Genomic DNA, 22,497 nt, shown 5'->3' with positions numbered 1-22,497 from the left:
GATAGTATGTATCACCATATCATAATATCTCAAGAACCACTGGAGATTTAAACTTCAAACTTAATGAAAGTGTGTATCACCATAGGAAGACAATCTGATTAGATTTTGGAGCACGTAGGTCAAAGGTCAAGGGTCACAGAGGTCAACTTATGAAATTCCATACATTGAGATTGTTATCATGATATCTCAAGAACCACTGGAGATTTAAACTCCAAACTTGTTTAAATTGCTTTAGGGCGGAGGCATCATTTTCGACTGCACACAGTCAAAATTCCATCTAGTTTCACAATACAATTGCATGTTTAGAACCTCAACTTTATCTTAAGTGATAAAGTTATCCTGTGTATATTTGAATGAGAAAATAGTTTGAAAGGGGTTTCATGGTTTAACTTATTATTAAAAAGTATCCATTCTCTTCTATAATTTTCATTTCATTTATAGGATAGAGTATTGGTCACGGCTGGTGAAGGGGAGATGATATCGCTCCTCCAAGTGAATGACAAGAAGACTAAGCTATCACAGCTAACAGAATTCAAGGCACATGAAAAGAGGTGGGGACATCATATATGATATATATCTTTTTTGTTCTCCATGCTGCATGTTACTGTCATGATCGTCTCTTTGCAAACATGTAGATATTGAAAATGATGATGATGATGATGATGATGATGATGATGATGATGATGATGATGGTGATGATGGTGATGATGATGATGATGATGGTGATGATGGTGATGATGATGGTGATGATGATGATGATGATGATGGTGATGATGGTGATGATGGTGATGATGATGATGATGATGATGGTGATGATGGTTATGATGGTGATGATGATGATGATGGTGATGATGATGATGATGATGATGATGGTGATGATGATGATGATGATGATGATGGTGATGATGATGATGATGATGATGATGGTGGTGATGGTGATGATGATGGTGATGATGATGGTGATGATGATGATGATGATGATGGTGATGATGGTGATGATGATGATGATGATGGTGATGATGATGATGATGATGATGGTGATGATGGTGATGATGATGGTGATGATGATGGTGATGATGATGATGATGATGGTGATGATGGTGATGATGATGATGATGGTGATGATGGTGATGATGATGGTGATGATGATGATGATGATGATGGTGATGATGGTGATGATGGTGATGATGATGATGATGATGATGATGGTGATGATGGTGATGATGATGATGGTGATGGTGATGATGATGATGATGATGATGATGGTGATGATGATGATGATGATGATGGTGGTGATGATGGTGATGATGGTGATGATGATGATGATGATGATGATGGTGGTGATGGTGACGAAGAGGAAGATGAATAAGAAGAAGGAGTAAAAGAGGGCAAAGAAGAAGAACCAGAAGAAGAAGGAGAAAATTAATGAGGAGGAGAAGGAGAAGAAGAGAAATATGAGAGAAAAGAGGAAAAGAATGATAATAATTAGGAGGAGGAGGAGGAGGAGAAGGAAAGAAAAGAAGGAATGAGAAGAAAGAATGCCTACAATGTGCATGTATAAATATGAAATGTAAAGGAAGGAAATCACTAAATGAAGTTTTTTGTATGGCTCTCTTTTTCTGCAGAATCAAGTCTCTGAAATGTGTCAATGCTAGAGGAAGCAAATCAAGCCAGACTGAGAAATGGCTTCTATCTGCATCTAGTGATGGCTTTCTCAAGATATGGTGTATAGATACAGAAAAGGTGTGTATTACATATGTGTTTTACGATCCCAGTACAGTGTCTGTTCACTTAACATTGTGATTGGAAAATCGCTATGCATGACTGTAATGAAAAACGGGGTAGTTTTTCAGATCATCAATCTTTCTAGGTTTTTTAAATCAATGACATTTGTGCAACAATTACTCCATGTTCATTTTTCTATAATAACAAAATCCCGGACTTCAACCTTGGATCAAACATTATACCTAATTCTAACCCTAATCCCAACCTGAAACCCTATTACAATCCAACCGTAACTCTATATTTTTTGTCAAAATGAAGCCTGGAGCAATTGTTTTGATGTAAAAGTCATGTCACTGGTCACTTAACATTGTAATAAGTGTAATTTTTCCCACAGAGACCCACACAAATTTGACCCCTTTTCAAGCCATCCACAAATATTATTTTGCAGACGGCAAACATTCACATTTAGGAGTACATTTCTTATTAGATGAACAATGTCACCAATTTGAGGTCTTTTTAAATTGAATTTAATAAGCATCAAAATTCAGAAATACTTTGTTCCTCATTGTCTCGAGTAGAGTGACTAGTCTTCTAAATATCTGTTTGATATCATTTGTTTTCAAACAGTTATTTGATGGATATCAAGTATTACCCCAGTAGAAAGATTTGATCTCCCCTGTCAGAACAATATATCTTACGAGCCACTCATCCTCTCCAAGCGCTATAGTTCTCCTTAGAACTATGAGCTAAGAAAGATAACAAAAGTCCTTTTCAGGACTACACACCCCCAAGAAAGATTACTGAGTCAGAGTACTTTTCAGGACTCCTCAACCCTCTCTCTCTCTCTCACACATGGTGTACCCGCAAGCCTACTGTAAATATATCTTACGACTTCATTTTCTCTCAGATCACAGATTCTCCGATATTACTCTCAGAGGTGGATTCCAAAGCCAGACTGACGTGCTTAGCGGTGAGACAAGCGCCCTCTGTGGTTAGCGAAGAGAAAGAGACATCCCAGCAAACCACAAAGCGCATCACAGAAAGCAGAACTGGTGAGAAACATGGTTTTGCCATACTGTACTTCTTGTTGCAAAAGATGTATAGAATATTTCTTGTATATTCTAGATATGATTTAAATACTTTAAACCAAAATTCTATTCACACTGACATACTCTACACCCCAACCCTTTGCAAAATAGGGAGAGAAGATATTACTTTAACAAAAGGGTTATTAGATTTTTCAGGTGCATTTTTGGTGGACAAATATACATCCAACCCCCTCCTCACCCCTACCCTAGAAACTTTGCTGAACTTTTTTGTTATTAATTTTTATTAAAAAATTGTTCAAGGGTGGGATGTTCCTTGAAAAAACCCTGCCCACTGTGCAATACTTATAACTGATCAATATAAGTAATCAATCTTGTTTTGTCTATTCTTTATATTTCAGATGACACAGTGTTTCGAGTAATGAATCTCTTTTTGTCGGTTCTTTATATTTCAGATGACACAGTGTTTCGAGTAATGAATCTCTTTTTGTCTGTTCTTTATATTCCAGATGACACAGCGGTTAAGAAGAAGAAAAAGAAGACCAAACCTTGATCTACTTCTCTCAGATCTCCAGATTTAGAAATTTCTTTTGTCGGTTTAAGAAAGACCAATCAGAGCAAAAGTTGTTTGGCTTTGAGTTCCATTCTGGTATTTTATGTTCAAAATATTGTTAGTCTAAATACTAGCATTGCACTCTAAATAAAGGTGAAAGCACTCTGTGAGTGGATGAGTCTGAAACACTCCAGAAATTTGGCCTTCCCAGAAGTTGACTTGGGCATTGGCCTTTTAATATTAAAAATAATATCTTTTTATACCCTTTAAATGTTAAATATGTGAATGTCTGGATTGGTTGGGGGTGATATAATGTCGTCTGATATAAAAATTACTGTTCAAACATGCTTGTATACCGTAGTCATACCAACAAAACCAACACAAGCCTGATGACAATGGGCCAAAATACGAATTGGTTGGGTCGGAATCAATTAGCCAGTTTGTAAATACTAACTGCGTCTGGGCAGATAAAGGTCACTTGTTCCCAAATTATAAATACTGGTATCGTGCTCATGAAAGTTATGTAATCAGTATTCATTTATGCATGACAGTACATTTTTCTGATACACAGGTGGAAGTATTCTTCTCAAGAGGCAAACAAAAGGTATTCATGAAGCACCTCCATCACTTTGGCAGTGATTATTCTAAAATGCCCAAGTGGGACGTATCCATCGTGTAAAAGATCTGTGGATATTTTAGGGTCATGCGTTTCAAAGCTATTAACAAACTGGCTTATTTGGAGTTGACTTGAAGGTGTGATTAGGTCTGTACTATATCTCTGGACACTAAAGTCAATTTGTTTTTCCCTACGACTCCTCATCCTTCGTTACTCATGTATGAACACAATCCCTGTATTTTTCAGATCATTTCTACTGGTAATCGTTCTCTCATACTATCTTCTCTTTATATCTTCATCTCTCATACTATCTTCTCTTCTCATCTCTTCTTCCTCTGGTATCCCCTTTCAGCAAGCTTCATGAAAATAGATGTAAATAAATTGTTTTCAATATTTTGACCTGCATCTATAGTAAAGAACTCAAACATATGCATTAGGACAAAGGATAATAGCTGGATTCTGTTTATAAGAGCATAATATTTATTCATAATATGTGAAGTCATATCATATTTACAATTTGGCACTGTAGAGCATACAGTTGCAAACGATGATTTATTGTGGACCATATCTAAAATCAAGAATCTCTTCCATAAAATATGCATTGTCAAAAAAATTAAAAGGATGACATTTTACAAGTTAAATAATGTTTTGACATGGTCATGAAATTATTTCAAATGTTTATTATGTCTTGGTGTTAAAATAAAATGAATAAGTACTTATGTTTTTAAAATGAAAACATCTAGTAACTAAAAAATTTGTACTGATTTTCAATAAGTGTAGTAACTGTGGTCTTCATCGTCAGGTACACATAATCCTAAAATTATAGAAATATGTAACATGTATTATCACAATGCGAAGACTATTATGGAATTCAATAACATTGTCATGACTTGTCTATCTCCAGTCCGGCAGTCATTTGGACTCGCACAGCATTTATTCATAGGTTAGATAGTAGCTTTAAACTAAACCTGTCCTGAGCATGAGTCAAAGTTACGATTGTAGCCCTTCTATACAGAATAATATTGTTAAGGGAAAAAAAATACTGCAGCTTCTTTATAAAAAATAAATGATGCTATCTGCATTTTAGCCAGCATACATTCTGAAGGGTGTTGTTTTATTCATGATGTAATCCGATGATGATGAAGGAGGTGGTGATGATGATTATGTTATGATGCTGATAATTCTGATAATTATGATGAAGATGATGATGGTGATGATGAGGAAGATGTTTGTATTGATGTTGATTATGATGACGCAGATGATCCTGATGGTGGCGATGGGGAGGAGCAGGAAAAGGAAGAGGAAGAAGAAGTTGATCAAAGATGAGAAGGTGACATTAATGAATCATCTGATAATGATGACAAGTATTAAAAGTATATTGTAATAATTAGTGACTTTGTTTACGGGAAAGCTTTTAAATTAAAATACACTGTCATCATTTAGACTTTATTTTATAAATCTCAAAGCTATTTCTTAAATAGACTGCTGTCCAATGGCCCAATCAGAAATGACCCTTGCCTAAGATTGCCCTCTATTTCTTTGTCTGGTATCTGCCCATCCGCTTGAACTTCTTCCGTTTCTTGTCCTTCTCTTTGCTGTCGTCCGCTTTGTCCTTCTTCATCCGAGCTTTCATCTTGGAGAACGCTTCGTGAGATCCAACAGTGGCTGTGTGAAAAAAAAAATCAAACAATTGAATAACATTAAAAGGAGAAATAGTTTAGTACAGATCCGATCAATGAACATTTAAAGATAAACTTAATTCTGGTAAAAAAAGAAAATTAATTCTCACAGAATCAAATGAAACTTACACTGAATGTACAAGATTACAAAATAAATGTCATTTGCCAAACAATTTTGGTAGAAAATGTATACTAGCTGAGTAATGAGCATAGAAAGATAAGGAAATCAAGGTAAGTAGCCCCGACACCATTTGTGTAGTCCCATATAATATACATCTTTCTGTGTACAGTGCTTGTTACTTTACCAAGACTGGGCCAAATTTATTATGATTTTGATGACTCCAGAACCTTGCAGTACACACCAATACTTGCATGATACATGATCAATTTTTTCTGATCCATTCCACAACGTTTCTTTCACAATGCAATCGCATGACCAGAACTGGTCTATACCTTTAATTGCATTATAAGGTGAAATAGTTGTGTACAGATCCGATCAATGAACATTTAAATGTATGTGATTCTGCCAAATTTCTGCCAAAGTGGCCATTACACAAAGATAACATAAAATGTATAAAACAAATATAGAGAATACATGTATTATTATCAAAATTATAATTGGTGGTAGTGGTATTAGTGGTGGTAGTGGTGGTGATGTTGGTGGTGGTGATGATGGTAGTGGTGGTGGTGGTAGTGGAGATGGTGGTGATGTAACTGGTGGTGATGGTGATGGTGGTACTGGTGGTACTGGTGGTGGTGATGGTGGTGGTGATGGTGGTGTTGGTGATGGTAGTAGTGGTGGTGATGGTGGGGTTGGTGATGGTAGTGGTGGTGGTGGTGGTGATGATGATGGTGGTGGTGGTGGTGGTGATGATGGTGGTGGTGGTAGTGGAGATGGTGGTGGTAATGGTGGAACTGGTGATAGTGGGGTTGTACGTTGGTGGTGGTTGGTAGTAGTGGTAGTAGTGGTGGTGGTGAATTTATACACACCATATGTGTACTTACCTTGAGAGAAAGGAGACTGGAATTTGCCATTAGCTGTCAAGTAGCGCTGAGAATAACCCGCAGCAAAGATCCTCCTCTTCAACAATGCTTTCAAGGTGCCTATAGTAACATAATGATAATACAGTCAAACCTGTCTATAGCGACCGCCCAAGGGAAACACAAAACTGGTATTTATAGACAGGTGGTCTTTGTAGACAGGTTCCTTTAGTACATGTTCCAATGAGAAACCATTTCAAGGGAAACGAAAAATGTGCTTGTTGTAGACAGGTGGTCACTAAAGCAGGTTTGACTCTCGTAATAATGATGATGATGATGTGGGTAATATTTATATTGATAGCTATATTCATATTTTGCACATAACCATGCCAGGGGATTCCATCACAGTACTACTATTACTTATCTTTAGCCAAGGTCTTAAAGGCATCTAATGAAGTACTTCGTATGTGGAACCCATTTACTACACCTAGGTTGAGGGTGGTCTTTCTAAAGGACATTTAAATGCCATGGCTAGGACATGAACTTTGCGCCATACGATCCATGTCCACTAGACCTCTATGGGGCAGGGGTGATAGTAAGCACTAAAAGAATATTTAAACATTCCCCCCTCAACCACGCCCCCCTTGAGTAAAAAAAGAATAAGAGGATTCAGGGGGAAAATGGCATCTAACAACATTTCCCACCTTTTGAGTAAGAAAAATTGGGAAATAATAGGGGAAAATAGGGAAGAATAGAGAAACTAAGGGGAAAATCGTTTTTTTTTTTCTTCTTTTTTTTAATAAAAAAAAAAAAATCATGTTTTTATCAGGCAAAGAATCTATGGAAACACAGAGAAGAGAAAGAAAAAGAGAAATAAACGATGTAAATCTTGATTAAAAAAACAGGAGAGAATGAAAACATGGATATTACAAAATCTTACCTCTCATTATCCTCAATTTCTTGTTGAATTGCTTCTGTTCTGATGAATCGCCCATGTTATGAAGACTAGTGATTGCGTCATTAAGGAAATCTATATGTACATGGCTAACTCTAACTAAACAATCACTTTAAAGGTAAAGACCAGTTTTGGAAACGCCCCCCTCTCAAAAAATGAAATGTAAGTTTTTATTACCAATCATGTGAAAGAATATGTTTTGACTAGTACCTGTACGTGATCATACATATTTTGCAGAGAAACCGCCTACTAATTGATATAATTGGTAAATTATTATATCTATTTGGACCTGATAGATACAACGCACGTGTCGTGCACGTGTGGGGGTAGTCCCATATACATCTTTCTGTGTACAGTGCTTGTAACTTTATTGAGACTGGGCCAAATTTCTTATCATTTTGATGATTCCAGAACCTTGCAGTACACACCAATACTTATATGCTAGATGATCAACCTTTCCTGATCGATTCCACAACGTTTCTTTCACAATGCAATCGCATGACCAGAACTGGTCTTTATCTTTAACAAGTCATGCAATCAACAGCCATTATCTTGTCTTTTTTTCTTCTTTTTCACTTGATCTGAAAAGGTTTTATTGATCCCTCTATATTCAATATGGCTTGTATTCTAAGAGATTTCACCATTAAAGTCATTATGGTCATATGCAAAATCATTATTGTTGCAGTTTTCATCTTCAAAGCATTCAGTAATATTTTCATGAATATTATAATTAAGATCATTATCAATAAGACCACAACCATCATCACCATTATCATCAGCTGCATCATCATCGTCAGTACTACAATTATCCTATCATTATCATCATCATCGTCGTTGTCGTCATCATTATCATCATTATCATCATCGTCGTCGTCATCATCGTCATCATCAGCGTCATCATCATCTTCCTCATTACTATGATTGACGCCGATTCACACCCAGCAACAGCATCACCATCATGGTCAACAAACTTCAAATGTCAATCAACATCCACATCTTATTCTTAAGCTGCTCTGACAAACCATTGGTTCTGATGTTTCTTCTTGGCGTTCACGTACTCCGGCTTTCAATGTCCCTAGCTAGATTTACCCTAATCATCATTAACCATCATTATTACCTTCACTAATGCCATCACTATCACCATAATCATCATCCTCATCATCATCATAGTCATCCTCATCATCATTATCATCATCATCCTCATCATCACCTTCATCATCTTTAAAGAGAAGGTTGAGTTCTGGGAAGAGGTGAGAATAATTTGTGAGCGTTATCATTGTATTATGCCAGTGTGGAAGAATATCAGATACAAAATGTTCCCTGAAAAGCATGGCTCTTCAAACGCCTTAATATTTCTAAATATGGCATGTTACATCATAAAAATCTGGACAGAATTTTATGCCACATGTCCATGTAGTCCCATATACATCTTTCTGTGTACAGTGCTTGTAACTTTACCAAGACTGGGCCAAATTTCTTATCATTTTGATGATTCCAGAACCTTGCAGTATACACACCAATACTTTATATGCTAGATGATCAACCTTTTCTATTCGATTCCACAACGTTTCTTTCACACTGCAATCGCATTGCCAGAACCTTATCTCATCATCAACATCATCATCATCATCTTCATTATCATCGTCATCAACATCAGCCCCCCTCTACATCCTTACGATCATTACTATGACCACACCCGGCAACGAACATCATTCATACATCATCATCGTTGTCAAGGATACTTCAAATGTTCATCCACATCGACGTCCAGCTCCTTGGCCGCTCTGACAAACCAGTCGTTCTGGTGCTTCTTCTTGTTGCTGACGTGCTCCAGCTTGTCAATGTCTCTGGCTAGCTCCACCCTTTCATTCACGGCTTGGTAGTAACTATGCTCTACAGGGAAGCTGGGAATCTCCTCTGTAAAACAAATCAAAAGAAACCAGTGTTTACAGAGAGCTTGTCAATGTCTCTAGCTAGATCCACCCTTTCATTCACGGCTTGGTAGAAGCTATGCTCTACAGGGAAGCTGGGAATCTCCTCTGTAAAACAAATCAAAAGAAACTAGTGTTTACACAGAGCTTGTCAATGTCTCTAGCCAGCTCCACCCTTTCATTCACGGCCTGGTAGTAACTATGCTCCACAGGGAAGCTGGGAATCTCCTCTGTAAAACAAATCAAAGGAAACCGGTGTTTACAGAGAGCTAGATTAAATTATATCCTGCATACTAAGAATCTTACAATCTGATTGGTCTAAACGAGGTCACATGATCAATGATAGATAAGTACTATCTCCCTGCGATAGGACTTTTGTATCGTAATTTTTTGCTGCTGCCCCACTTGCCCATTGAATAAGCATAACGTGCATAGCAAAGTAGATCATGCGAAATGTCAATGTCAAATGAGCATGCATCGACTTTATCACGTGTATGCATATTGTGCTTTGTAAAATCTAGCTGAAGCTAAACTGTCTGCAAAATCAGTTGTTTTAATTATGTAAAATTCACTTTAAATAGACATTACTGCCGATGTGGGATATAGAACAAATATTAACCTCCTTTACTCGGGCAATGGAAACAAATTATCATCGCCTCGGTGATCTCGGGGCTACCATCATCATGATAGTAGCCCCGAGATCACTTCGGCGATGATAGTTTGTACCATTACCCTTGTAGTCGATTAATATTTGCTTACTATCTCCTTGATAGTACATTTCATTCCATTCAGTGTAAAAGCTCAATTATTGTGCCTAAAACTCCTAAAAATACACAAATTTACTTAACGATTTTTGACAGGAATTCTTTTGTAGAAAGTTTCCAATCCAAAATCTACTTTGACAGTTGTGTTTTCTTTAGAACTGATTGGCAACTGCAATTGCAATCATGTGGACTCTTTGATTCACTATTATTCCTTGTAATGCACTGTGTGCTGATAACGGCTGCCGGAGCTAAAGCCAGGGTTATAATTATGTAATTCATGTAAAGCGTACTGATATGTCTTAGGACAGGAATTGCGCTATATAGTGGTACATATTATTATTATACCTTTCTTGTGTACCTTAAAATACAAGTTCATCAAGTGTAAATGGGCATTTACTACTTTCATTTTTATTACTCAAGGACAGCACACAAATCTTGACTAGTTACTACCAATGTGTACCTCTGTTGAGTGTCTTGCATACCTTTCCTTGTGCATCTCAAAATACAACTGCATCATGTGTAAATGGGCATTTACTACTTTCATTTTTAATACTTCAAGGACAGTACACAAATCTTGACTAGTTACTACCAATGTGTACCTCTGTTGAGTGTCTTGCATATGGATTTTTGTTTCACTATAGCTTTCTTTGCGCACCTCAAAGTACAAGATCATTATGTGTATTAAAATGGGCATTTACTTCTTTCATTTTTAATACTCAAGGACAGTACACAAATCTTGACTAGTTGCTACCAATGTATACCTCTGTTGAGTGTCTTGCATAGTCTCCTGTAGAAGTTCATCTCATTGGGGGATACTAGGGTCACACTCAAACCAACCTTGGCCTGTCGAGCTGTACGCCCGCTACGGTGAACGTAAGACTATAAATAAAAAGGAAAAAAAAAATCAAGAAATGGTCAGACTCTTTAATCATAATAATATTCCGCTTTTATATAGCGCTTAATACAAACATCTTTAAGCGCTTTACAGATATACTATTACCCCGGTCATTGGATTCGATACTTGCCCGCACACACTGTGTGCATAATCTCCACTCCCTGGGGGAAATACTGTTGAACCTTGGTCTAAATTTAGTGAAATGATTGTCTTGCAACACCTAGCAGGTGATTTTGGAGGTTAAAAGCATTTTAAAAGATCAAAGTATGCACTAACATATTTATTACCCTTGTCTGGGAGAATGTCTTATCTTGTCTGGGAGAATTTGCTCTAGGTATTTTTTCTTCCTGAAAAATAGCCCTAGCTTGGTATTCCTGCAAAAGATGCTATGAAGTAATGAGAATCCTCAGACAAGGATTTCAAGTAATTACTGGGGCAGATAAGTGGTAACTGGGACATGTTGTTTTCAATGATGACATCATCAGTGCAATACGCTTCACAATTCTGTATCTTATAACACAGAACTCGGTGAATACGCACTGGGCCTTTGTTGCGAGCAGTTTTCATTCATTTACACATAACAAAAAAGCAAAGTGATTTACAGCAGCATATCTGAACGAGGCATTAAAGATAAACTTGAGTTAGAACTGGTAAGAAAAGAAAATGAAATCTCACAGAATCAAGCGAAACTTACACTGAGTGTCATTTGCCAAACAATTTGGGTAGAAAATGTTTACTGGCTGAGTAATGAGCATAGAAAGATAAGGAAATCAAGGTAAGTAGGCCCGACACCATTTGTGTAGTCCCATATATATCTTTCTGTGTACAGTGCTTGTTACTTTACCAAGACTGGGCCAAATTTATTATGATTTTGAAGATTCCAGAACCTTGCAGACAGTACACATCAGTACTTACCAATACTTATTATGCTATGTAATCATTTTTTTCTGATCCATTCCACACCTTTTCTTTCACAATGCAATCGCATGACCAGAACTCAACTTTATCTTTAACATAATTATATGCGAGAAAACAGATGAAAAATTCAAACTCCAGTACGACTCACCTCTGATGTACGAGGTACTTGGTAGTGAATAACATGCTCTATATCTGGTATATCCAGGCCTCTAGCAGCAACATCCGTAGCCAGGAGTAGCCCCTTAGGATTACCTGTGAATCTGGGTGACAAGAATGGAGAAATTCTGAATTCAGAGTAATATACATACCGGTTACTGCTGACCATCCCTATTTTGAAGGAATGATTCCTACCTTTTGGTCCTCGAACTGATGTTATGAACCCTAGGTTCATTTTTTTTCTTGAAAACTTGTAAGTGAAAATTATACAAAAATGCCTGTATTCCAAATTTTGCCTTGAGACCTTTTGAGGGATCTCTGATTATTGCTTTGAAAGGATGCCAGGTATGTACATGTTTCGATAATATACACATATTGACTGCTTTGAGGGGCAAAGTTAAAACTATTGCCCAAAGCGATCTCAAAACTGTACTGTGCCTCAAGATGAAGTTAGGGACATAGTGCAGTCTCAAGCTCACTGAGTGGCTATAGTTTTAACCGCGACCCGAAAATAAGCAGTTAAAATCTGTTTTATACACCGCATCCTGAATGCCACTTTTAAAAACAGAAATTTTTACAAAATGTTTGATACTAAGCGAATTTCATGCCTGCAGTTTTGACCAATCAGAGGCATAGAAGTTTCATATGCTGTATGTAATATAGTATAGACCTTGTACATGTAGTGCAACTGAAATATGACTTCAATGGATCTGAAATCGTCTGATTATCTAACAAATAAAAACATGCTTTTCTCTTCCTTGTTCAGAAAAAACATAAAATCCATGTATACATATTGTTCCATTATAGTCACGTCCCAGTGATACATAATATTGGATTCTTGTATAGCGCTCATACTTGACACTCATGGCGCTTCACAATTATTACTCTGGCTTTAGCATGGCTACCATTACCGCGCTCTAGCATATCAATGAATTAATTCCTGCCAGGTACCCATTTACATCACCTGGGTCGAGTATGGCAAATGTAGATTAATATCTTGCCAAAGGACATAAGTGCCACGGCGGGACTCGAACCCCGTACCTTGTGATCCACAGTCAGGTGACATATCCACTCGACCACGACACCTCTACACAAGACAAGTGCATTTGTTATCAGAGACATTTCTTTGGTCATTATTTTACATAAGAGTGGTATCACATCTCACCTTTCAAGATTCTTCAGGCGCTGTTTCTGGTGCATAGAGGAATGCAGTGGAAGTGGTTTACAGTCCAGCAGAGTAAGGATAGATGCCAGTCTCCTGATGCAGTCTATGCTGTTGGTGAAGACAAGGGTTCGACCTGGGTACTGCCTCAGAAAGTAGAACAGGTATATGTCCTGCAAGTAAACCAACAATGTTGAAATATCAATTGAAACAAACCAGATAGCTCCTGTATTAAAGGGGAAGTCCACCCTGATATTAAGTTGGTATTAATACAAGCAGAAAAAATGAGAGAACAGGTCAGGGAAGTTTACAACTGGTTACAAATAGGAAATTCATAAAGTTTTGAAATTGTCATCAGTGAAACACAAATTGGCAACACTGTGACGTATCTTGTACAGGTTCTCTCCTATTTGCCCTGTATTAAAAAAATTATATTTTCCGTTACGAAAACTTCTACTGATTTTACGCAACTCCTGCATGACACAATTCTATTCAGTTATCAATAACTAAGAAAATGATAGTTTATGCAATTTTCTGTACATAGCAGATTGGAGAGGAACTCCCAAAATATGTCAGTGTTGCCAATTTGTGTTTCACTGATGAAAATTTATTTATTCAAATTTATTTTTATCGGATACTGCTCCAACTTTCACTGACCTGTTCCTCTCATTTCCTGCTTTTATTAAAAGCAACATTATATAAAATTATATTAATCCCGGCAAATTTGCTAGTAAATATAGAGTGCGACTTACGTTGGCTTGTTTTCAGCCTTATGTGGTATGTAGAATTGTCGTTGCAGCAAATGCCACAGCACCAAAAAACAACAATTAAAAAAATATATAAAATACAAAATAAATGAGTGAGATTTCTTCAAAGAAAGTAGAAAAAGAACATGGAAATTACCTTTTCCTCAACTGCACAAACAATTTTACTCTCTAGCAGTGAAGATGCTGTACCTTCTCTCTTGGTGAGATCTACCACCTCAGCGTCTTCCTTGATACCAATCTTAGCCATCACAGAATCTAAATAGATGATAAGAAATTATGTAAAAAAGGTTCACACACATTTAAAGATAGTTGAGTTCTGGTCATGCGATTGCATTGTGAAAGAAACGGTGCGAATCGAACAGAAAATGTTGATCATCTAGCATATAATTTTTGGCGTGTACTGCAAGGTTCTGGAGTCATCAAATTGGTAAGAAATTTGGCTCAGTTTTGGTAAAGTAACAAGCACTGTACACAAAAAGATGTATATGGGACTACACAAACATGTGGCATAAAAATCGGGCCTCATCTCTAAGCTGTTACATGTCATATTTAGAATATTAAGGCGTTTGTAGACCCATGCTTTTCAGGGAACATTTTTTCTCTCATGTTCTTCCACACTTGCATAATAACAATGATAACGCTCACAAATTATTTTCCACCTCTCCCCCTAACTCAACATTTTCTCTCTAAGTTCTGACAATGATTGTTAAGAGATGAATTTCCTACACTTATCAACTTCCTTACTTCAATCCTTGACCAACCACTATACCTATAACCCTAACCTTCAATAGCAACCATTAAACTATAACTTTAAAGAAAAACTAAAGCCCAAAATAAACTCTCATCAGGGAAAATTTTCTACTAAGTCCTTTCATGAATGTAAATCACACATTTAAGCATATTTTAGTAGAAATTGGAAGTGCTTTCATCGTTGACAAACCTAGCTTATCTTTCTTGTCTTGTTTGTAAGCCTTCTTCAATGATTTCCTGAGTGGACCAAGATGGATCAGACTTAGCGTCGCTGAGAACACAAAAGTTTGTCTGGACGACCTCTGCTCAGAGCTGCATAGAAGATCAGGCCAAAAAGAAAAAAAAGAAAAGAATAGAACACAGTGTCAAATATCTAGTTTGGCCGAGTAAGTACTCGTTACTAAGTGGGATATGAATTTCGACATCATAACACACATACTGTGATACAGCACATTTTTAGTTTGGAATGTTCCTCAAAGATAGAGTAGAGTTCTGGTCATGCGATGGAATTGTGAAAGAAACGGTGTAGAATCGATCAGAAAAGGTTGATCATCAAGCATATAAGTATGGAAGTGTACTGCAAGGTTCTGGAATCATCAAAATAATAAGAAATTTGGCCAAGTCTTGGTAAAAGTAACAAACACTGTTCACAGAAAGATGTATATGCACAAACATGTGGCATAATAATGAGGCCCGATTTTTAAGCTGTTATATGTCATATTAAGAATATGAAGGCATTTCAAGAGCCATGCTTTTCAGGGAACATTTTTGCTCCGATGTTCAATTACACTCACAAATAATTTTTCACCTCTCCCCAGAACTCAACCTTCTCTTTAAGTCGTTTGTTGATATTAAACACCCCTGTCACACCACCAAATCATCACCAAATGAACTCTAATCTGACCCATAACTGACAACAAACTTTCTCTGCTGGCACACTTGATGAAAAATGCAAAGTGTGCCTCGTAGCATACATACATGTAGGTGGCCTCCATTGATGAGCCTCACCTAGGATCAGATGCTGGATATCAATATAGTTGACCACTATAAGCAAGTTGACCTATAAATAGTTGACCACTATATAGAGAGGTGGTCCCTGGTTCTAGGACACCTACCCCCCGGAGGGTGGTTGCACTAAGGGGTAGTTGTCCTAGGGGGTGGTTGTCCAGGGGGTGGATGTCCAAGGGGTACATGAAGGTGTCCGGATACGCCCTATTACATTTGATTAAATCTTTTAATTCCAATTTCTCACCTGTTTAAAATGTCTAATATCTCAGATAGCTCAGCGTAGTGACCCTTCTCCACCATACGGTCAGCCTCATCCATGAACAGACACTGGACGTCAATACAAGTGACCACTATACACAGTTGGCCTTAATAGAGAGGTGATTCTTATTACATTTGATTGAATGTACTCTCAATACCAATTACTCATGTGTTTAAAGTGTCTAATATCTCAGAGAGCTCTGCGTAGTGACCCTTCTCCATCAAACGATCAGCCTCATTGATGATCAGACACTGGATGTCAATACAAGTGACCACTATACACAGTTGGCCTTCATAGAGAAGTGATCCCAATTTCTCACCTGTTTAAAATGTCTAATATCTCAGATAGCTCAGCGTAGTGACCCTTCTCCACCATACGATCAGCCTCATCAATGAACAGACACTGGACGTCAATACAAGTGACCACTATACACAGTTGGCCTTAATAGAGAGTTGATTCCTATTACATTTGATTGAATGTACTTTCAATACCAATTACTCACGTGTTTAAAATGTCTAATATCTCGGAGAGCTCAGCGTAGTGACCCTTCTCCATCAAACGATCAGCCTCATTGATGATCAGACACTGGATGTCAATACAAGTGACCACTATATACAGTTGGCCTTAATAGAGAGTTGATTCCTATTACATTTGATTGAATGTACTTTCAATACCAATTACTCACGTGTTTAAAATGTCTAATATCTCGGAGAGCTCAGCGTAGTGACCCTTCTCCACCATACGATCAGCCTTATCGATGATCAGACACTGGATGTCAATACAATTGACCACTATACACAGTTGGCCTTAATAGACAGTTGATTCCTATTACATTTGATTGAATGTACTTTCAATACCAATTACTCACGTGTTTAAAATGTCTAATATCTCAGAGAGCTCTGCGTAGTGACCCTTCTCCACCATACGATCAGCCTCATCAATGATCAGACACTTGACGTCAGGCAGGCTGGCAAGGTGAGGTTCACCCTGTGGATGAGACAGACAGAGGACAGGTAGGGGTGTAAAAGAGGAAGAAAGGAGAGGAGGGGGGGGGGGGATAAAGAGGTTGATTATTAAATCTTCTCTCTTAAGCATTGTTTGACAATGTTAAATCTGAGATGCATGGCATCAAGTGTTATTAGTGTCTGTGATTTAGTGTAATATTGAAGCCCTAAAAAATTGCGCTTCAAAATGATCAAGAAGTGCCTCAAAAAAGTAAAAATCCGTGAGTGACCGGTTTTACCATTCTCATTTTCCCCAGTAGACTGTAGTGTTATAAACACTGTTAGGAAAACTAAAATGAAATTTTGATTTCCAATCATAAATGTCTCGATAATCAGACAGGCGATCGGCTTGTAAAAGTCATGGGATTCCTGACTGCCCTAAAGGTTAGTAATTACAATTGCAGCATGAGCTAAATCCAGGATTTTGTTTCAGAATCTGAGGCAATGTTATGGAGTCACTTTAAGGCCTTTTTCAATTTTAAGATCAAAATCCTTTCTCATTTATTTTTGTATATCGTTGAGTTAATCCAAAAGCTCTTCCTAAAGCTTTGGTCTGGTTCATAAGATCGGACACAAGCAGTTTCCACCTGGTCTGGTCTTTTCTTTTCTAAATATAATTCTTTTTTTAATTGTTCATTTGTGACATGACATTCAAAGTCTGGAATCACCATCTTTGCATTTTGATTTCTTTACAGCAAATGCCGGTATGCGAAGAAACTGTTGTTTTTTTTAAAATTCAGTAGAAAAGTTTTACTTTTAAATATTCTTTGATCATTCAGCTCTGTATACTTATACTGCTCTTATGAATATGAGCCTGCATTTGTAAAGGTTCATGGGGCACATTATTCCTATACACTTTCATCTCATTTAAAGTGGGACTGCACTACTTGTAGCTACTTGCGCCCTGTATATAGCAAACGATGCCTAAGCAGTACCTGTTGGTTCCCCATGATCCCCCTTTTCTTGTGTTAATTGAGAGCTGATTTGATGAGATAACCACCTGTCAGTGACCATGCAGGGAGGTCTAATCCCTCCAGGCCAAACTAGTGCAGACAGGCGTTAAAAAGAAACATTTCATACAACAAACCTACAACAAAGATTATTTTCACAGACTGGAACCATATCTTAGGGGGTTGGGGGAATTCACCTGGACATAACTTACCAATTGGTAGAGCTCCCATAACCTTCCTGGTGTACCCACAATGATGTCTGGTCTTTTCTTCAAGACCCTCTTCTGTTTCTCTGCCGACATTCCTCCTACAACCACAGCAACCTGGAAGAAATCAAGTAAAAAATAACATTTACATCGTCTCAAAGTTTGCAAACAGTTTCACAAAGAAGATTTAAAATCCTGATTTGTAGCAATCAGGATTTATGTTTTCATTTTCCATCATAAATGTTCCACGGTTTTATACTTTACAACTAGGAGATTGTTTCAATGATTCAAAAGAAAGAAGAGTCTCTCTTGTTCCAAATGCTTCATGCAATGTTGGAATCGGAGCAGTTAAAACCACCTACAGCAATAAAAGTGTTAGCCTCACAAATCGATGGATCTTTTGGCCCCTGAAAGTACTATGTACTGTCAATTTGAGTTAAAGACATGCATAATAGACCAGTTCATGGTTAGCACAGTACTGCAATGACCCCGAATATCCACAGATCTTTAAAACATGAAGAGGTCCCACTTTGTAAATTTTGAAATAATCACTCCTACGGCGATGGAGGTGCTATATAAATAGCCTTTGTTTCCCCTTTTCAAAGAATACTTCCGCCTGTGTTTCATGGAGTGCGCTGCTTGTGCATAAATGAATAATGATTGCATAACTTTCATGAGCACGTATCCAGTATTTTGTCTCCATGTATTTCACAATTTGTTCTGCAATGACCTTGATCTGCTCATGCTCAGACTGCAACTATGAACTGGCTTATTGCAAGACAAATTGGTATTTATGACTTTGATTTTAATCAACGATCCAAAAATGTTTTGACCCTGCCATAATTCAAGTAACAAATTACATTTCTGACCTTTATATTTGTCTTTTTCGCTGCTGCGACCAGATGGTTCTTGACCTGCACAGCCAGCTCCCTGGTGGGTGTCAGGACCAGTCCAAAGAGTTTCTTCTCCTGGTCAAGCCCACCGGCCGGAGTGCTGGTCAACGGTAGTCCAGCTTTTAGCCAGTCCTCATCCGCGATGTTATCGACGACATCGACGCACTTCATTTGCGTCTTCAGCTTCTGCATGTCTACCTGTTCTCCATCATCATCATCACTGTCATCATCCTCAACATCATCATCACTGTCATCAATGTCATCGTCAACGTCAACATCATCGTCACTGAGGTCATCATCACCTTCATTTGCTTCCATGCCAGTCATCATCATGCTAGGATCATCCCCATCCCTCTCATCGTCCTCCATCCCTTCCTCATCGTCTTGCTCACTACCCTCATCTTTCGCTTCACCTTCCAATCCATCTTGTCCGCTTTCGTCTTCAGTCGGGTCCGCCGTGGCTACCGACGTCGATCCTGAAGCAAGTGCTGCTTCGTGTTGCAGTATCCTGTATATCAGCGGTATCCCAAAGGCCAATGTCTTTCCACTCCCCTGCAAAAGTGAACAAGAAACGTAATTAATCCAATAGCATGCAGTCTTGCATTTCACATGCTATTATAATTAAGCAACAAGTAGAGGAAAAAAGGCAATTGCACATGTTGCAGGCATACATCATAAATTTCATAACCTCTGATAGTACTGAGTGTGTGTGTGTGTAATTGGGTTCTTACAGACATGTATCAATCAGATATGATTATTTACGTCTGGGGACCGACCTTTAACGCCACCATCCGAAAGACGTGACTCAGTTTCGAACCTGCGCACTCGGCTGAATCAGTTTGTAACTTTCATTGTAGGTGGATTACAGGTGCACGCCACAACGCCCTGTTCAATAACCACTAGTGTAAAATAAACAACATTTTCTGTCCATGGGTTTTACTGCGTATAATCAACTTACTTTTTTTATATTTTATATTTTCTAGCCAAAGCTCTTTTCTTCTTAAAAGAGCTATTTTGGAGCATTCTAAAACTTAAACACTCACAGCTCCAACGTTTATTTTGTCGTGTTTTTTTGTTGCTAATTGGATCTTAGTGCACTTTAGGATACCGAGTGCTAATGTGGCTGCATGGCTTTTTCTCCCCTTTCTCCTAAAGACCCCCTCCTGACAATTTGAAACAACTTTATTTTGGGGAGATCCACAAACTACAAGCACTGCTTTTTAGTGGATCCCCCATTTCCTCAGAAATTAAGAATTTCTTGTAATAATTTTATTATGTGCAAAAGTGTATTTGTATAGTTACCAAGAAAAATGAATAATGTATGAAAAAAATGTAATGCCTTTGTTTATCTTTCTATTGAAAATGAAATAAATATGAATTGAATTGAATTGAATAAAACACACAAAACTTACCGTTTCTGCAGCTCCTACTATGTCCTTGCCTTCGTTGATAGCGGCGGGTATGCAGCCGGCTTGGATGGGGGTGGGGCTGGCGAACCCCATGGTCTGTAAGGATTCATGCACCACGGTGGGGATGGATAGGGTGTCCCAAGTGGACATGGAAACTTCTAGATTCAAATGAAGGAAAGAAAGGAAAGATTTCAATTATTCCACCCTATGTTGAGGCATGATATCAAAAAAAATTCTGCTGCATGCATCATATATTTTTCAACTACATTATGTTTATTGGAGGGAAAATCCCTGTTTATCTTTAAAACTTCATCAGTACTGCCAGCCCCCTTTGATTGAGAAACTGCACATACATGTAGGTCCTCTACAATTTTCTGGATTGATTTACATGTAGGAATGGATCGCATACTCTAGATAAAAGAATTTCAGAAAAAATTTTCTCCTAAAAACTGATGGACATGTTTAGACATTATATCAGCTATAAATTTGAGCATGAAATGTTGCTGAAAAGTGATATACTTCCAAGAAAAAGCCCTGGTTGTATTAAAAACTGCAAACACCTTGCCTCTTTCCCTCATTCCCAAAACAGATACTCTTTCAAGTCTCACCAGCCCCTTTAATTAGACATTGACAAGTAGACATCTTTGTAGGTCTTCTATGTTGTAATAGGGTGGATCAGACTTAGGGCTTGAAAGAGATTGGATACTCTAAATAAAAGAATCATGATTAATGCTCAATTAAAAACTGGGGGAAAAAAAAAAAAAAAAGAAGAGATAGAGGGGTTGTCGTTTTCATGCAAAGGTCATGAATGCTGACAAGTAAACACTCACCGGAACTGATTTTCTCTCCTGCTGTATCTTCACCGTATTCATCCAGACTGTCCTTGGGGTCTGTCTTCTCTGCTTCTGCTTCTTCTCTCTCCTGCTCACTCTTCCTCCTCTTCCTTTTAGCTCTCATTTCTCGAAGTTTTTGTTTCCCTGACTTTCTCTTCCTAATTCTTGACTTTCCAGGACTCGCTTCAAGTTCAACCTCCTTACTCTGCAAAGTGTCTTTCATATCCTTGCCTTCACTTTGAGCAGTTTGCTGTTTAGTCCTTGTCTTAATATCAGCAGATTTATCTTGTTTTTCTTTTGATAGATCTAGAATGTTTTTCTTGGGGCTCTCAGGGTTCTCGGGGCTCTTGGGGTTAGTATCATCTACACTCTTCTTTTCTTTCTTTTTATCACCTTTTGTCTTATTTTTGACCGTTGCTTTGCTGGGTAAGGTTTTCTGTTTATCTTGTAGTTTCTTAGATGATTTGGACCCCTGTTGAGAAATGAAGAGCAAGATCGGATACAATGACACAGAGCATCAAGTGATTTTAGTTGTTGCAACCCACAAGGTGCCACCAAGTTTAATTAATTAGAGCTCAATTTTATGTTTTCAATGTCCATCTGATAAACAAGAATGTCTAAAACTTTTATTTTCAATTTTAAGAAAAAAAGCATGCTTTGTTGTTTAGATAGAATATTACAATTTTAGTAAATAATTCAAGCAGACTGCACCTACAGCACCTAAGAGGGGAGGAGGGGGAAAGAGGGGAGGAGGGGGGGAGAGGGAAGGGGGAGGATCAAGAAGGGGAGGAGAAGGAAAAGAGGAGAAGGAAAAGAGGAGAAGGAAAAGAGGAGAAGGAAAAGAGGAGAAAAAAAAGGAGAAATGAGAAGAGAGGGAGAAAATGAGAAGAGGGAGAAAATGAGAAGAGAGGGAGAAAATGAGAAGAGGAGAAAAGAAGAGAAAGGGTGAGGTGAGGAGAAGGAGAAGGAGAAAAAGAACTAAAAATAGAGAAGAGAAGGGAAGAGGAGAAAAGAAGGAGAAGGAAAAGGGGAGAAGG

General features: G+C 37.8%; 2 protein-coding genes across 2 annotated transcripts; one reads left to right on the top strand and one right to left on the bottom strand.

Moving 5' to 3' along the window:
* Positions 1-447: 447 nt before the first annotated feature.
* On the top strand, positions 448-3,889 carry LOC115923321 (p21-activated protein kinase-interacting protein 1-like). Its single transcript, XM_030983773.1, has 4 exons — positions 448-551; positions 1,626-1,743; positions 2,633-2,777; positions 3,281-3,889. The coding sequence occupies exons 1-4, from the start codon at positions 475-477 to the stop codon at positions 3,322-3,324; spliced, it is 384 nt and encodes a 127-aa protein (XP_030839633.1). The 5' UTR covers positions 448-474; the 3' UTR covers positions 3,325-3,889.
* Positions 3,890-4,396: 507 nt separating this feature from the next.
* Positions 4,397-21,759, bottom strand: LOC578876 (ATP-dependent RNA helicase DDX24). The gene is made up of 14 exons (XM_030983090.1): positions 21,458-21,759; positions 20,631-20,785; positions 19,195-19,770; positions 18,332-18,442; positions 17,034-17,152; positions 15,089-15,210; positions 14,285-14,403; positions 13,385-13,554; positions 12,212-12,323; positions 11,012-11,129; positions 9,298-9,472; positions 7,541-7,605; positions 6,625-6,723; positions 4,397-5,605 (listed from the first exon to the last, which is right to left on the bottom strand). Exons 1-14 carry the CDS (start codon positions 21,681-21,683, stop codon positions 5,472-5,474), a joined length of 2,301 nt encoding a protein of 766 aa, XP_030838950.1. The 5' UTR covers positions 21,684-21,759; the 3' UTR covers positions 4,397-5,471.
* Between the last annotated feature and the right edge of the window lie 738 nt (positions 21,760-22,497).

Source organism: Strongylocentrotus purpuratus, unplaced genomic scaffold (assembly GCF_000002235.5).
Source record: "Strongylocentrotus purpuratus isolate Spur 01 unplaced genomic scaffold, Spur_5.0 spur5_scaffold_13, whole genome shotgun sequence".
Taxonomy (NCBI): Eukaryota; Metazoa; Echinodermata; class Echinoidea; order Camarodonta; family Strongylocentrotidae; genus Strongylocentrotus; species Strongylocentrotus purpuratus.
The sequence above is the reverse complement of the archived record's forward strand: the minus strand, read 5'-3'. Positions and strand labels throughout refer to the sequence as shown.

What these genes read in the sequence shown, in the direction of transcription:
- LOC115923321 (XM_030983773.1), top strand. Translation starts at nt 475, where the DNA reads ATGATATCGCTCCTCCAAGTGAATGACAAGAAGACTAAGCTATCACAG. An exon ending in GGTGTATAGATACAGAAAAG is followed by an intron (nt 1,744 to 2,632) that starts GTGTGTATTACA and finishes ATTTTCTCTCAG; the next exon opens with ATCACAGATTCTCCGATATT. An exon ending in CATCACAGAAAGCAGAACTG is followed by an intron (nt 2,778 to 3,280) that starts GTGAGAAACATG and finishes TTTATATTCCAG; the next exon opens with ATGACACAGCGGTTAAGAAG.
- LOC578876 (XM_030983090.1), bottom strand. Translation starts at nt 21,683, where the DNA reads ATGAAAGACACTTTGCAGAGTAAGGAGGTTGAACTTGAAGCGAGTCCT. An exon ending in AGACAAGAAAGATAAGCTAG is followed by an intron (nt 14,404 to 15,088) that starts GTTTGTCAACGA and finishes TCATCTATTTAG; the next exon opens with ATTCTGTGATGGCTAAGATT. An exon ending in ATGCAAGACACTCAACAGAG is followed by an intron (nt 9,473 to 11,011) that starts GTATACATTGGT and finishes TTTGTTTTACAG; the next exon opens with AGGAGATTCCCAGCTTCCCT.